Source organism: Momordica charantia (genome assembly GCF_013281855.1).
Source record: "Momordica charantia cultivar OHB3-1 chromosome 10 unlocalized genomic scaffold, Mcharantia_2.0 BLBB01000010.1, whole genome shotgun sequence".
Lineage (NCBI taxonomy): Eukaryota > Viridiplantae > Streptophyta > Magnoliopsida > Cucurbitales > Cucurbitaceae > Momordica > Momordica charantia.
Window position 1 is genome coordinate 6,019,429 of NW_028275158.1, and position 13,677 is coordinate 6,033,105.

Genomic DNA, 13,677 nt, shown 5'->3' on the forward strand with positions numbered 1-13,677 from the left:
TGCCATCGTGAATATTAAAACTTTGCTCTCAATTTGTATTTATTGTATTTTTAAACATTTAATTTTGTCTCTTTATATATTTTTTATATAATTAAGGAATTTTTATCGAATTGGTAATTTCATTTTTATTTAATTAAAAGTTATTTTTTTATCCAATAAACTTTTTTTAAAAAACGTTATCGAAAAGTTGTGCTCTTTGTATCTTAGAATTTATATGCATCATTCAAATTTCGAAAAACTAGAATAATAATGTACCCATAAAGATATTAAAATATTTGCCAGAATATTTTTTTAGACAATACTTTTATTTGGTCTGGAATAATATAAAAAGTACACTGATAAATATTATATGTTAGTTAAGTATTCATATTCCTTATGCAATTAAACTTATCAAATGAATAACATTTTTTATTTTTATTGATTTTCATTATTTTTGTTCCTAATAGGTAATGAAACCTTTTTTTTTTCTTTTTGGCAATCCAGGTAATGAAACCTTGATATAGAATGATACAACTTATAAAAATTAATTTTCCTTTCATTATCGCGTCAAAATTGGAAATAAGGAGAGTATTGAAAATTTTACATTAATGAACTTTTGTAATTAAGAAATCTAAAATTTAGAGATAACTAATTCAAATATAGTTCTAAATATCCGTCGACACGTCGATATTTTCATCGACATATCCATGGTTCCATGGGTTCGACATCGACATGAGAGATAAATTTATATTTCCTATCATAATACAAGAAAATCCACAAAATATGAAAAATATCAACAAAATATCATTAATAATAAATTAATATTAATTATTTTTAACTAATTTAGAAATAGAAAAATGTTTATTTGTTAATTTAAATAATTTTTCTAATTTTTATAGAAATATCCGTCGACATAGATGATATTTTCATGAAATTGAGATCTCGACATTTACATTGACGTCGACATTTAAATCCTTGATTCAAACATAAAATGCATATATTCTTTTTCTTTCTTTTAATAAGTAAAATGCATATGTTATTCATTACATTGATGTCAAAACCAGCCAAGCTTAATAATAATTGGCATATATATACTAAAAAAAGAAGTTGAATTAGTTATCTTAATTTTTTATTTTCTTCTTTATCTTAATTAGTATATATAGAATTTCAATCAGAAAAAGAAAAAAGAAAAACGTTAAAGTTAAGTTTTCAATTTAAAAAAAAATATATGCCACTTTTTAAAAGAAAATAATTCATTTATCGAGGTTATGTTTGAAAATCAAATTAAAATATGGATTTTTTTTCTTTGCATACTGAATTACATAAATTTAGTTCTTAAAATTTATTTTTAATGTGGTTGAATCTACCTAGTCTATGAATTTTTAAAAGTTACGATTTTATCTTTTGAAATTTTAGTTATAATTAATTCTAACAAGTCCAGGCTATTAATACGAGTATTTTAAATATTGACAGAATACAAAATTACAATTATATATATTCAGATTAGCAGCAACTTAATTGCCAGCATAATTAAGGTCAAAGTTCAAATCTCCAACCTCAATTTTGTTGCAGTAAAAAAGAAAAAATTGCAACCTAACTAATAAGATGATTGATATTAAAATTCCTAATCATAGGTTTATGGTCAATCAAACGTCATTAATAAGGAAGTATCCTAACCGACATTAATTAATAAAAATATATATTTGACTCCAACATTAAATTTGTATAATTCAAAATTAGTTAAGAAGTTGTAAACCTATATCTCAGATGTGAGTATCCTTAGGTTATATAAATTCAAGGGGATGAAATTCCTCTTTTATATTATAAACTGTAAATTTACAAACTAAACCAAGGTTTTAAATGTCGATGTCAGATGAAAATGTGGAGATTTCAATTCCATGGAAATATCGATAAAATGTCGATGTCGATGAATATTTTTGTAAAAATTAGAAAAATTAGAAAACCATAAAAAAAAATATTTAAATTAACAAATAAACATTTTCCTATTTCTAAATTAGTTAAAAATAATTAATATTAATATTATGTATATATTAATGACATTTTGTTAATAATTTTCATATTTTGTCAATATTCTTGTACTATGATGGAAATGTCTATATCGATGTCAAATCCATAGAAACATGGATATGTCGATGAAAATATCGACGTGCTTACGGATGAACTAAACATAATATTACACAAATCTATTTTTTCTTTCAACTTATTAATTTGCAAAATCTAAACGCAAAACTCACCTTATAAGGAAACTTATTAAAATCTCCCTGATTCATATAAGAAAATTATTTATCATAATCCTTTTGATGAGTCATTTCTTACAATTACAAGTTACAAGATGATTCACCTTAGAGACAAACCCAATACAGATGTTCTTTTTCCAATTAGAATTAGAATTCCATTTTTGTGTTAATCGAGACGTTAGTAATTTGTTTCATATACCATCAATGCTTTGAATTTGGTTGGCCACACCAAATATTCAAGTTTGTTCTAAAGTTTATTTGCAACTTTCAAACATTTTGGAGGTTTTCATGTTTAAGTCTTTTGCTTGCAACCTTTGAAATTCTCATTTCACTATAAATGGTTTATTTTGTAATAAAAGCAATTTTATTTGAGCTTATGAGAGTTTCATAAGTCTATTTTAGGGTTTTTTATAATCGCAATTGCATGCGATTCCCTTTTGATCCATGTGGCTCTGTGGCTTTGCTAGAGCGCCACATCACTAGACTGCAACTTGGCCCCTGTCCTAATTTTATAAATCCGTTTTAAACTACTTTATTTATGTCATTTCTTTTAAAAAAATACATTATTTAAAAAATGTCCTATTTTTAGAGGTGATTTTGGAACTTTAATGTTTACTCTATAAAATTTATTGTTTGAATTGTAATATTTTTAAACGAGAATCTTTAAGAATGAGAGAGAATTTTGTATTTTGAGAAAATATATTCACCAACAATCTTTTTAAATTCTAACAAAAAAAAATGTATATGAGAATTTTTCATTACCAATAGCTAATAGTTAATAGTTGAGTGATTATATCTCTCTATGCTATTTTATGTAAAGAAGGAAAAAAAGAGGAAAAAATCCGCTTCAACATATCAATAGATTATTTTTTAAAAGTTTGCTTTTATTTTTGCAATTCTCTCTTAATTGTCAAATATTTAATAGTAGTTAGCATAAGTTACGTCATCACGGACCTAAGTATTTTCTCCGTTAATAATCAAGTTGTGTTGTTATGAAATATCATCTCTCACCACACCATACATAAAAATAATTGAAATTTAGTTGTCATCCTAAGTACTTAGAATTGAAGGTCACCGTCTTGTTTCACAAAGCACGACTTAATTAATTAATTGATCAAAGAAGTACTCTACCCACCTTTTTGTGTGGTTGCTTAATTTCTCCTTGTGCAAGCTCTATTAATTAACCACATAGAAAGTGTAAAATCGCCCCCTCTAACACAAGACCCAACATGTGGAAATCTATCAGTACCATGAACATAGTTTAACAATTAAGGTACATTGCTCGTTTCTTAGAGTTGGGAGGTTCACTTCTCATCTCCACATATGTTATACGCCTCCTCTGATGCCACATTAAATCATCAACCAACTTAAAAACTTGAAGCTGATGGATGGTAGTGATATGTTAGATTTACTTATTAAGTTGTTCTGGCAATATCATCGCTGTGGTGGTGGTGGAGGAAGAAGGCAATAATGGACCACGAAACTGTTGCACCACCAACACTGAAGCACCTATCGCTGACAACTCTGGAAGTGTCGTCAACAAGCTCCCCACCAGGCCTAGCTCCGGACATTCCATGCTCTTCACTACACGAACTGATTGAAGACTCTCCACCACCTGTCCTTCTGATGCCAAACCCACCACTATCAAATTACATCTGCCGAACTCTCTCATTACTTCAATTACATCGCTGCTTTTGCTCACCACTCTCTCTTCATACACTATCGACTCCTCAGTATCACCTGTTTTCTTCATCTTCAACTCCATCAATACCCTCTCATCTGCGGTCATTGAAACATCTTCGTCTTTGTTCAAGTCGATCCTAATAGACTCAGCACCCATGTCGAGGCTTGGAACGAAACGTATTACGTTTAGGGTTATTCCCGGATGTTGCGCCATTCTATGGCCATAAGCAAGAGCTTCACGATCGTCCCGCCCACCAAAGAAGAACACAGTTACGATTGACGAGACATTGCTAGCGCAAATGTGGGACCCACCTCCGAGCCCTCGGTCGACTAGGATCCCAACGGAGCATGGTGGTTGTTCTAGAACTTTTTGATTAACCCATCGAAAATCTGCTCTTCTTGTCTCTAAAGATCCATCAAACCTGTGCATTTCATTACTAACTACGTCAACAATAGTTAAGTGCTTATTCCTTACTAAAACAACACTTAAAATTGAAAAAAAAATACATATTTTTGCATTTTCCAATCTTCACTATTTAATGGTGGTGCTAATCTCAACGCCTAATTAATTTCCCTTTTAAAATATCTATTGAATGATATTCAATACAAATTTTGTAGCTTTTTAATTTTTGGAAAACAAAGAAGATATAGTCTTTTTCTACATATTTTAAACAACGACTATTGACAAAACAAAATTTTCTAGTAAGAATTAAGAAAGTAAAACGGACCTTTGATGTTTGTGGAAGGGAAGGATGATAATGGCGGCCCGCTTCCTCTCGGCGCTGTTGCAGACATCTTCATACATATCAGAAATCGAAGAAATCGCCGTCATCGGCCGTATCGACACCCGACTCAGCCGCCGGAAAGCCTCAAACGCCACCACAATCTGATCGGAATCCGATTTCCCTCCTTTATTCCAAAACGGCAGCCCATTCTTCCTCGCCCGGTGGACCATAGCAATCGCCGACGACCTCTCCGTCAGCTCCATCAAATGCATCGCGTAAACACACAGCCCCCGCCCCTTCCCCTCCGTTCCACGCGACGCCTCAATCAGATTCAGAATCGCCGGAATGTTATTCACCGAGTGGAAGCAAGCCAGAATCCTCAGCTCCGAATTCGCGTCCTCCCGTTCGATTTTCCGGTGGATGTACTCCGATTTGCTCTTCCTCGCCGCCGGTTTGTAAACCGCCATCACGACCGGCGTGGTGATGAACGTCGTTATGATCGCCATCAGAACCAGAATCGCGAATGTCTGATCGTTCAAGACTTTTCTGTCTTTCCCGATGTTGAGGACGATTAATTCGACTAACCCTTTGGTGTTCATTAGAAATCCCAGAGCCAATGATTCTTGGAGCGGCATTTTGCAAAACAGAGCAACGGAGACGGTGCCGATGATTTTCCCGGCGCAGGCGGTGCAAACGACGAGAACGAGGAGGCCCCACGATTGGGCTCCTTTAATGGTGGTGATGTTGGTTTTTAATCCGCTGGAAACGAAGTAGAGAGGGAGGAATAGACCGGAAACGAGGTCTTCGACTTTCTCGACCAGAGCTCCGGCGAGCGGGCCGTCTTTTGGGACGAGGACGCCGACGACGAAAGCTCCGAACAGGGCGTGGATTCCGATCAAATCCGTGACGAATCCGGCGGCTAAGACGGTGGTTAACGTCGCGCAGATGTACAATTCGGCGACTGGCTCGCCGTCGGAGCAGCGGCGGGACATCCAGCGAAAGACGGGAGGCAGAGCAAGGGCGGAAAACAGGACAAAAACAGAGCCGCAGAGGAAGACCCAGAGGGAGACGAGAGGGGAGCGGCCGGTGCCGGAGAGAGCGACGGCGAGGGCGAGGAGGATCCAGGCGGCGACGTCGTTGACGGCGGCGGCGGACATGGCGACGCGGCCGAGAGGGGTGGTGAGGAGCTTGAGCTCGGCCAAAATCCGGGCGAGGACGGGGAAGGCGGTGATGGAGAGGGCGACGCCGATGAAGACGATGAAGGGAGGGCCATGGACGCCATTGGAGATGGTGGAGCGGAGGACGAAGGAGGTGCCGATGCCGAGGACAAAAGGGAGGGTGATTCCGGCCATGGCTATGCCCAATGCGACCTTTCCGGTGCGGCGGAGGGATTTGGGATCTAATTCCAGGCCGACCAGAAATAGGAAGAAGAGAAGACCCAAATTGGCCAATGTGTCCAACACGGTGAGGCTTCTCGCCGGAAACACTGTATGTAGGAAATCCAGGCTCCGGCCGACGGCGGACGGCCCCAGCAATATTCCCCCCTGCCATCAGGAAGAAGAAACCACCAAAAAAGGAAAAAACTCAGAACACAGTTCAAAAGAAAGATGAACATTGATTAATTAGTGCAATAGTAGAGTAGGAGCTTTTATTCTTTAGCCAAATATTGTCCACTCCAAAATCTTTATGAACAACTTTAAAATCAACCACAAAAGAGAGAGAGAGATTATTTTTCTTCCATCTAAAAAATTTTAACCTAACATTTTTGATATATCGGAGAGGGACCTGACTAGTACGTACATAAATAAAAAAAAAATAGATGCTGATTGGTAAGCACTTAAATATTATTTATTTTAATAAGCACTTCTTCTTATAAATATATGTTTATTGAAAAATTGGCAAAAGACAATGTTAGGATGATCAATTTTATGTCATCATGAGTTATGACTCATTAGTCCAAGGAGACCAAAGTAAAACCTAAAAATTAACTTCCTATTTATTTCCTTACAACCAAATACACGAGGGTCATTTTTTCTTATGAAGTTCAAAATTCATGGTGAAAATTTATAAACTTAGCCAAATTAAAGATAAAAGTGACTTACAACAATCTCAGCAATAACTCGAGGCTGTCGAAGTGGACGAAGAAGCAAACCAAGAAGACGAGTGAGAATGACGACCAAACATATCTGAAGTATGGCCAAAGGAAGGGCAAAATCAAGCGGATTGTCACCCTGAAATACGCCGTTGGATGTCGCCTTCATCATCGCCGGACAACTACTCGCCGCGGTCGCATTCATCGCCATTTCTAAGAAAAAATGCACCATTTTGATTAAGCTTTCTTCTTTCAAACTAATAATAATAATAAATAAATAACTTCTTATGACTTCGTTAAATATTAAAATTAAATATACATATCATTTGACTCCTTGGGAATTAACATTGAGGACAAATATTTTCTCTTCTCCAAACGTTGTGGAACATTATTTTTTCGTTCGGGTAATATAAAATATTAATAACTCAAATTATTTTATTGAATGTAATGTGTTTTTGAATGGTCAAATAACGGCTATCATATTGATACTTCATTAAAATTTTCATAAATCGAAGAGTTTTACAAATTTATTAACATGGATTGCATTTGGATGAACTTAAATAAGGAATCTAAATCACCTATTTAGCAAACACAAGTCTACAAAGAAAAAACAATTAACAATAACTTGATTTGAGTGTAATCCAATTAACATTCATTTGAATTTATTAATGCTCTCAAATAAACAATCAACCACAATAATTTAGACAGATATTTTTAATCAAACAGCTCAAATAAATCATCTTGATTATAAGTGAAACCTTAAACAGATGTCTTCGTTGATAAATATAGAAAACAATAGAAATACTTACTTAGCCAAAAATAATCTCTTAATCGCCATATTAAACTTTTAGTTAAATAAGCTGATTTTCTGCCTCGAAGGAAATAATTACTTCAATTTTCAAAATACATAGAGTAGTAGTAATAATAATAATTAAATAACCATTTGAAGTCACACAAAACCAATAAAATAAAGCAAAAAGTAGTGAAATAATCACCTTGAATTTTTGTGGACAAAAGTTCTTGATTGGAAAATGAGATACAATTCTTATCTCCAAAAGAAAAATTCTTGAAGGATATGGAGAAAATGGGATGAAGCAATTTTGGCACTACCACCTCCCTTTTATATTCAAACCACACCTTCATGTGCCTTGTTGGACTAGGGTTTCTTTGGTAATTTTCAAATTCAAATATTCTTATAAGATAGCTACTTCTTCTTATAAATATTTTCCAAATCTTATCCATCCCAATTATGCAAATTATTGTGATAATTCACTATCTTATTAATATAATTAAAATATTTTATTGTCAACTCGAATCTCCGTATGTTGTACTGAAAGAAACAAAATTAAAATACTTTATCTATCTACTTCAAGATTGTGTGCTAAAGCAAGCATATCTCAGCGGTAATTATGTATTAAAAAAATATTTTGTGTGAATTTTTTTTAAAGTTTTTATACCATCCCTAAGTAAAATTTTGAAAACTAAAAAGAATAAAACAAAACAAAATAAAGTAGGGAATGCTTAGAGGGTGTTGCTTTTCAAAAAATAATTATCTGTTTTAGAGAACAAAAAAAAATCCAAAAACTTGTATGAGTCTATTTCTAAAAATTGTTTCTCCTTTAATTTGTTCTTGTAAGTGACTTAATATTCTCGTATTGTTCTTCATTTGAAAATCACAAAATATATATTTTTTTATTATACACAAATTATATTTTTGATAATTAGAAAACTCAAAAAATATATAAAATAAAAAATATTGATTTAATTTTAAAATAGTAAGATTCCTTGACGACTGTTATCTTCAAATTGAAATTATAATGTTGCATGATTAAACATAAAATATAAAATAATTTGCCCAAAACAATCACAAATTTTATAATGGAGCTCTTCACGTCTCATATATATAACAAATACATACATTTGACTATATATAAAAAAAAACGTTATATTTTAAATATTCTAACTTGTTTGCTCACTCTGTCTCGTTAGGCCAAATTTATAGTGGTTGGTAATTACTTTTAATTTATGTTTTCTCATAATTTTTTTCCTTAATAAGCCAAATTTTGTTTCAATTATAATTTTATTTTTTTCAATTAGTCAGAGATAGATACGTTAAAGAAGATGGGATAAGTTAGAGAGATAAATAAGATAACTGTTGGTTCTTTATTTTTAAAAAACATAAATAAAAAGCGTACACGTATAGTTTATATTATTTAAATATAGAAAACTAGAAAATAAAAAACTAAAAACTAAAATAATATTCTGAACTAGATCTTGAATAAATAAAGAAATAAAGATATGGTTTGTGAGTTATCTTATATTTTAAAAATAAAGTCTCAATGAGACGGGCATCACAAAACTTTTCAAGTTTTTTTTTTTTTGTCTATTTGATAAAGTTGTGGTTCTCGTTAAATTTTCTATTTTGGTAAAATTTTATTTTATGACATCATCTCATTAAACTTTTTATTTTGGCAAAAAGTTTATTTTATAAACATTATCTTTTGGTTAGTTTATTCCAAATCTAATTGGATTCTTGTCATCCTGTATTTTGAATTGACTTTTGAATTTTGACAATTTTGTTATTGTGATTTCATTTTAATTGTTTTGATATAATTATAAGGTGGAGGAGAGTGGTTGGTGGAAAAAAAAATGAAAGTGATATAAGAGAGAAGAGATTAGGGGAAATTAGATATAAAATAACGGTGGAAAAAGGAGAAATTTAGTATAAATAATGTTTTAGGGGATGACTTTAAGAACCATTTGAAAATTATCTCTAACTTGATTTTTTTTTAACAACCATATTACATTGTTTTAATTTATATCTTTTGCCCCGCAATTAAATTGGTCAATGTATATATATTTTATATATAAAAAGGAGGTTACAGATTCGAATCTTCCTACGGACTTATATTAAATAAAAATAAATTCTTTTAAATATATTTAGCATCTACATCTATTTAAAGTGGTTACGATTTGTGTGCCTTTTTCTTTTTCTTTTTTATTGTTTCTCTTTGCTTGTTTTTAGTTGTTTACTTTTTCTTTTTTTTTTTTTTTTACATTTTTTTCTTCTTTCTAGAAATGAAAAGTAATGTGTTTATTTATCATTTCTTCACTTATTGTATTCAAACTTGCATTTTATACTTAAAATAAGAATAAAATAATGATTTTACTTATATTGTTTAAGAGCTCGAACAGAAACAAGAAAATAGATTGTCTTTTTTTTTTTTTTTACTTCAACAAACTACAATATCCCACCACTAAACTATGTTTAAATTGATAAAATAAAATAAAATAAAATAAATTTGTGTTTATGTTCCTAAAAAATTAAAAATAAGAAATAAGACTATTACAACCTCTTAATTTCAAAGTTTAAGAAATAAGAATATTATAAAGGTAGTTTTTTTTTATAATAAATATGGAGTGAAGATTTAAATATTTTGACATCAAGAGAAGGTATATAATCATCTTAACAATTTATTTAATTGTTTGCTTCAAATTATAGAAATTAAATATAAGAAATTATTGGAAAACTAATAAGTAAACATTAGGGCTTGACATATATCTCCAACCAGGAGTTCGTGCATTCGATCTCTCATCTCCCATTTCTCATCCCCACATATTGTACTAGGAAAAAAAAAAGAAAAGTTAACGTTGGTAATTCTAATTCCAATCATTAATTTTATTAGAATGATACTTTTAGTGTTAATAACATGGTTAAGTTATCTCTTTCATCCTTGTATTTACTTATTAATATCAATAGTCTCCCATACTTCTTCATGACATTAATTTTCCATTACTTATTAATATCAAAGATGTAAGGATTCATAAATTAAAGTATAAACATTGTTTATACATCCTTATAAATACTATATTGATACTTCTTTTATGTGGCAATGAGTTGATATTTATATTTAGATTAATTTATTAGTTGATTATATGAAAATTTAAAATTAAGTAAAAAAATGAAATAAAAGATGGAATGTTGAGATAGATAAAAGATAGTTTAAAAGTAACTTATTTTTATAATTGTTGTTTAGAGTGCTTATATGCTTGAGAAATTGAGAGTTTCTTCTTTAGCTACGGATTCTTGGTGTTAATTAGTGTTTCCCTCGGTGGCTTTTGGATATTGTAAAGAGAGATTTCCCTTTAATTATTGTTCAAGTGGATTTATTTTAATAAACATATCTTTTCAAACAAACAAATAAAAAAAAAAAAGGGTTAACCCACCTCATCAATGGGAAGGAATCCTAATTCCTAAGGATATGCCAAATAGGGGAAAAACTAGATTCAGTGTTTTGACGAATATGGAAATAGAAATTAATACTTGTTTATGCAACTTTTGGTCAAGGTCGGATTAGGTCAAATGAGATTAATTATGTCCCAAAAGTTTAGGGTGGTTCCTGGGAAAAAGTTGAAAGAATTACAATAATTCTTTTTGAACGATTCGCTAACTACTTGCACAAGAGAGAAGCAGACATTGCCATGCTCAAAATTAGGGGTGTAAATATGTTGGTTTGGGTCGATTTCTATTGAAAACAGACCCGAATCCAACTTACTCGGCTATCCTCAGTTTGGGTACCGGTCGGGTCGGCGTCGTTTTTTTTTCCTCTCTCTTCTCTTTGCGCTGATCACTCTGTGTAGAGCTGAATCTTAGAATATAATCCAAAATGAAATATTAAAAAATATGGGTTTATTAAAAGATCCCAAAAATCGTGCCAATCAATTTACACTCAAATGAAATCGGAAACCTCTTTGAAGATAATCCAAACGAAAAAAATTAAAGAATAAAATAGGTGTATTAGAAGATCCCAAAAGTCTCGCAAATCCCAATTTACACGCAAACAAAATCGAAACTTTACACGCACTAAACCTAACCACCATCGACCTCCACTATTTACACGCAAATCTCGGCCCAGCGGCAACCCCTGGCATCGTCAATTCCAGCAAGAAGAAGGTCGGAACTTCATTGTTGTTGAGACCGTGATAGACTTTTGCCTCATTGCAAACAAAAATCAATCGGAGGATTTATGGGTTGCCACCGCTTGGGCCACCGTCGCTGTTGCTGTCCGTCGTTGCACTACCGTCGTAGTCGATGTCTACCGTTAAGATCGCCATGGGGTATGCTTGTCTCAGATGTTGAGCGGAGGGGTCTAAAGAGTGAGACGGCACACGCTCAATTAGACTAAAAAAGGAAGGATGCCTTGGTTTTGATTAACCGACCCGACCCGACCTAAAGATTTACAAACCGAACTGAAATCGGATTGAAGTAGTTCGGTTCGGTTCAATTTGGTTTCTTTCACCCCTAGCTCAAATCAATTTAAGTTTGACTTTGGTACTAATGAGACCAAGCTAAAATGTGATACCTGACAATGGAATGAGACTCTCTATTTATAAGTTGGATAACGTTCAAGAAGATATTCGACCGGCGATTTCGACTATCAAATAATTCATTAAGGTCGACCTATCGGATGCATAAGGTCCTAAGATGGGTAAGAACTCCAGTTGAGTAGTAGTTATTAGCGTAGTTTCATGATTAAGTCTAGAAGTCTATCATTCTTTCAAGCCTTCAAGTGAGACCCTAGTCCCTTGTGACATTCCTCTATTCTATACATGACGAGGCTATTTTTGGCTCCTAACAATACTAATTAAGTCTTCATTCTTTTTCGGAAGTTCATTTACTAAAGAGAACTTCATATGACTGCTTAAAGCATGTTTAGTTTGGAACAGTTCAAAGTTAAGCGACCTTCCTACATATAAAAATGTTCTAAAACAGATATGTGAGCGAGAATATTGAATATATGTTGAGAAAACGTTTGCTTATAAATAACTCACGTCTTGGTCGTCAAGCCCCTCAATCACTATGAACACCCCATGAAGACTAAGATTTAGGTTTCAGGAGATGCAAGGACACGTCGGAGTATTTAGTTGCGAAATTTGAATTCCAAATCATAGGCATGGAGGTTGGGACGTGTACAAGCCACTTGATTGAGAACATTGATACTCCTCACAAATATAATTCTTTTGTCAAATCAATTAAAGTGTACAAGGCCTGTCAAAAAAACAAATAAAATAAAGTGTACAGGGAAATTCATGTGGTATTTTCCTATTTTGTTAAAGAAGTCCACGTGTCCAGTGTTAACAAATTATTTAAGAATCTTTTAATCTCTTTCTCATTAAAAAAGGGAAAAAAAAATAATGATACATAACTTCTAGTAACTGTTATTCTTCATGGAGGACAGTGGTTGGTGGGAGAAGAAAAAAAAAGATGAAAGTGATATAAGAGAGAACAGATCAGGAGAAATTAGATTATACAAAATAGAAAATATTTTCAACTCATGAAATTTAAGTTTGTCCTTGAAATTTAAGAAATAAATCTAAATGATCCTGAGCCTCGAGGGCTCTTTAACGATTAGTTACTCACCTTAAAATAAATTATTTGACTGTTAAATCGTTGATTTGACAAAAAAATTAAATTAATTTATTATTATAATTGTAGGTTTTATTTTCTTGATCGTTTTCTTTCTAACTCTTTTTTCTCTCATCTTTGCCTTGGTGAATGTTGCCGCCACCATCACCAATCGTTCCTATCTTCGTCAATCATCTAATTGTTATATCATTACCTTCGTCGAAGTCGTTCGAGGAGCTCTCTCTCTACGACGGGGAGAGCTCAACTATTCAAGTGTTGAGAATTATATACGAATATAATATGAGAATTAAATTAATAATAATTAATAGAAAATCGGTGGAAGAGAATCAGCACCACAATCTTTTATGCCTCGAGTTGAACTATTCCAGTGTGCCAATGACGACGTTGCCCTCACTTCTCATGTGTTATGTTTGTGAAGGAGAATGCCCCCAAAATGTAAAAAGTTGAAACAATAAAGCTACGTTATATTGGTGATATGAAAATAAAAGATTTAATGAATAACGCATGGTGTAT

The 13,677-nt window shown here is 32.4% G+C and overlaps 1 protein-coding gene across 1 annotated transcript; it reads right to left on the reverse strand.

Annotated features, from left to right (window-relative positions):
* Nucleotides 1–3,316: 3,316 nt before the first annotated feature.
* Nucleotides 3,317–7,839, reverse strand: LOC111008117 (cation/H(+) antiporter 18). Its single transcript, XM_022280704.2, has 4 exons — nucleotides 7,733–7,839; nucleotides 6,748–6,950; nucleotides 4,649–6,189; nucleotides 3,317–4,342 (listed from the first exon to the last, which is right to left on the reverse strand). The coding sequence occupies exons 2-4, from the start codon at nucleotides 6,946–6,948 to the stop codon at nucleotides 3,646–3,648; spliced, it is 2,439 nt and encodes an 812-aa protein (XP_022136396.1). The 5' UTR covers nucleotides 6,949–6,950; nucleotides 7,733–7,839; the 3' UTR covers nucleotides 3,317–3,645.
* Nucleotides 7,840–13,677: the final 5,838 nt, after the last annotated feature.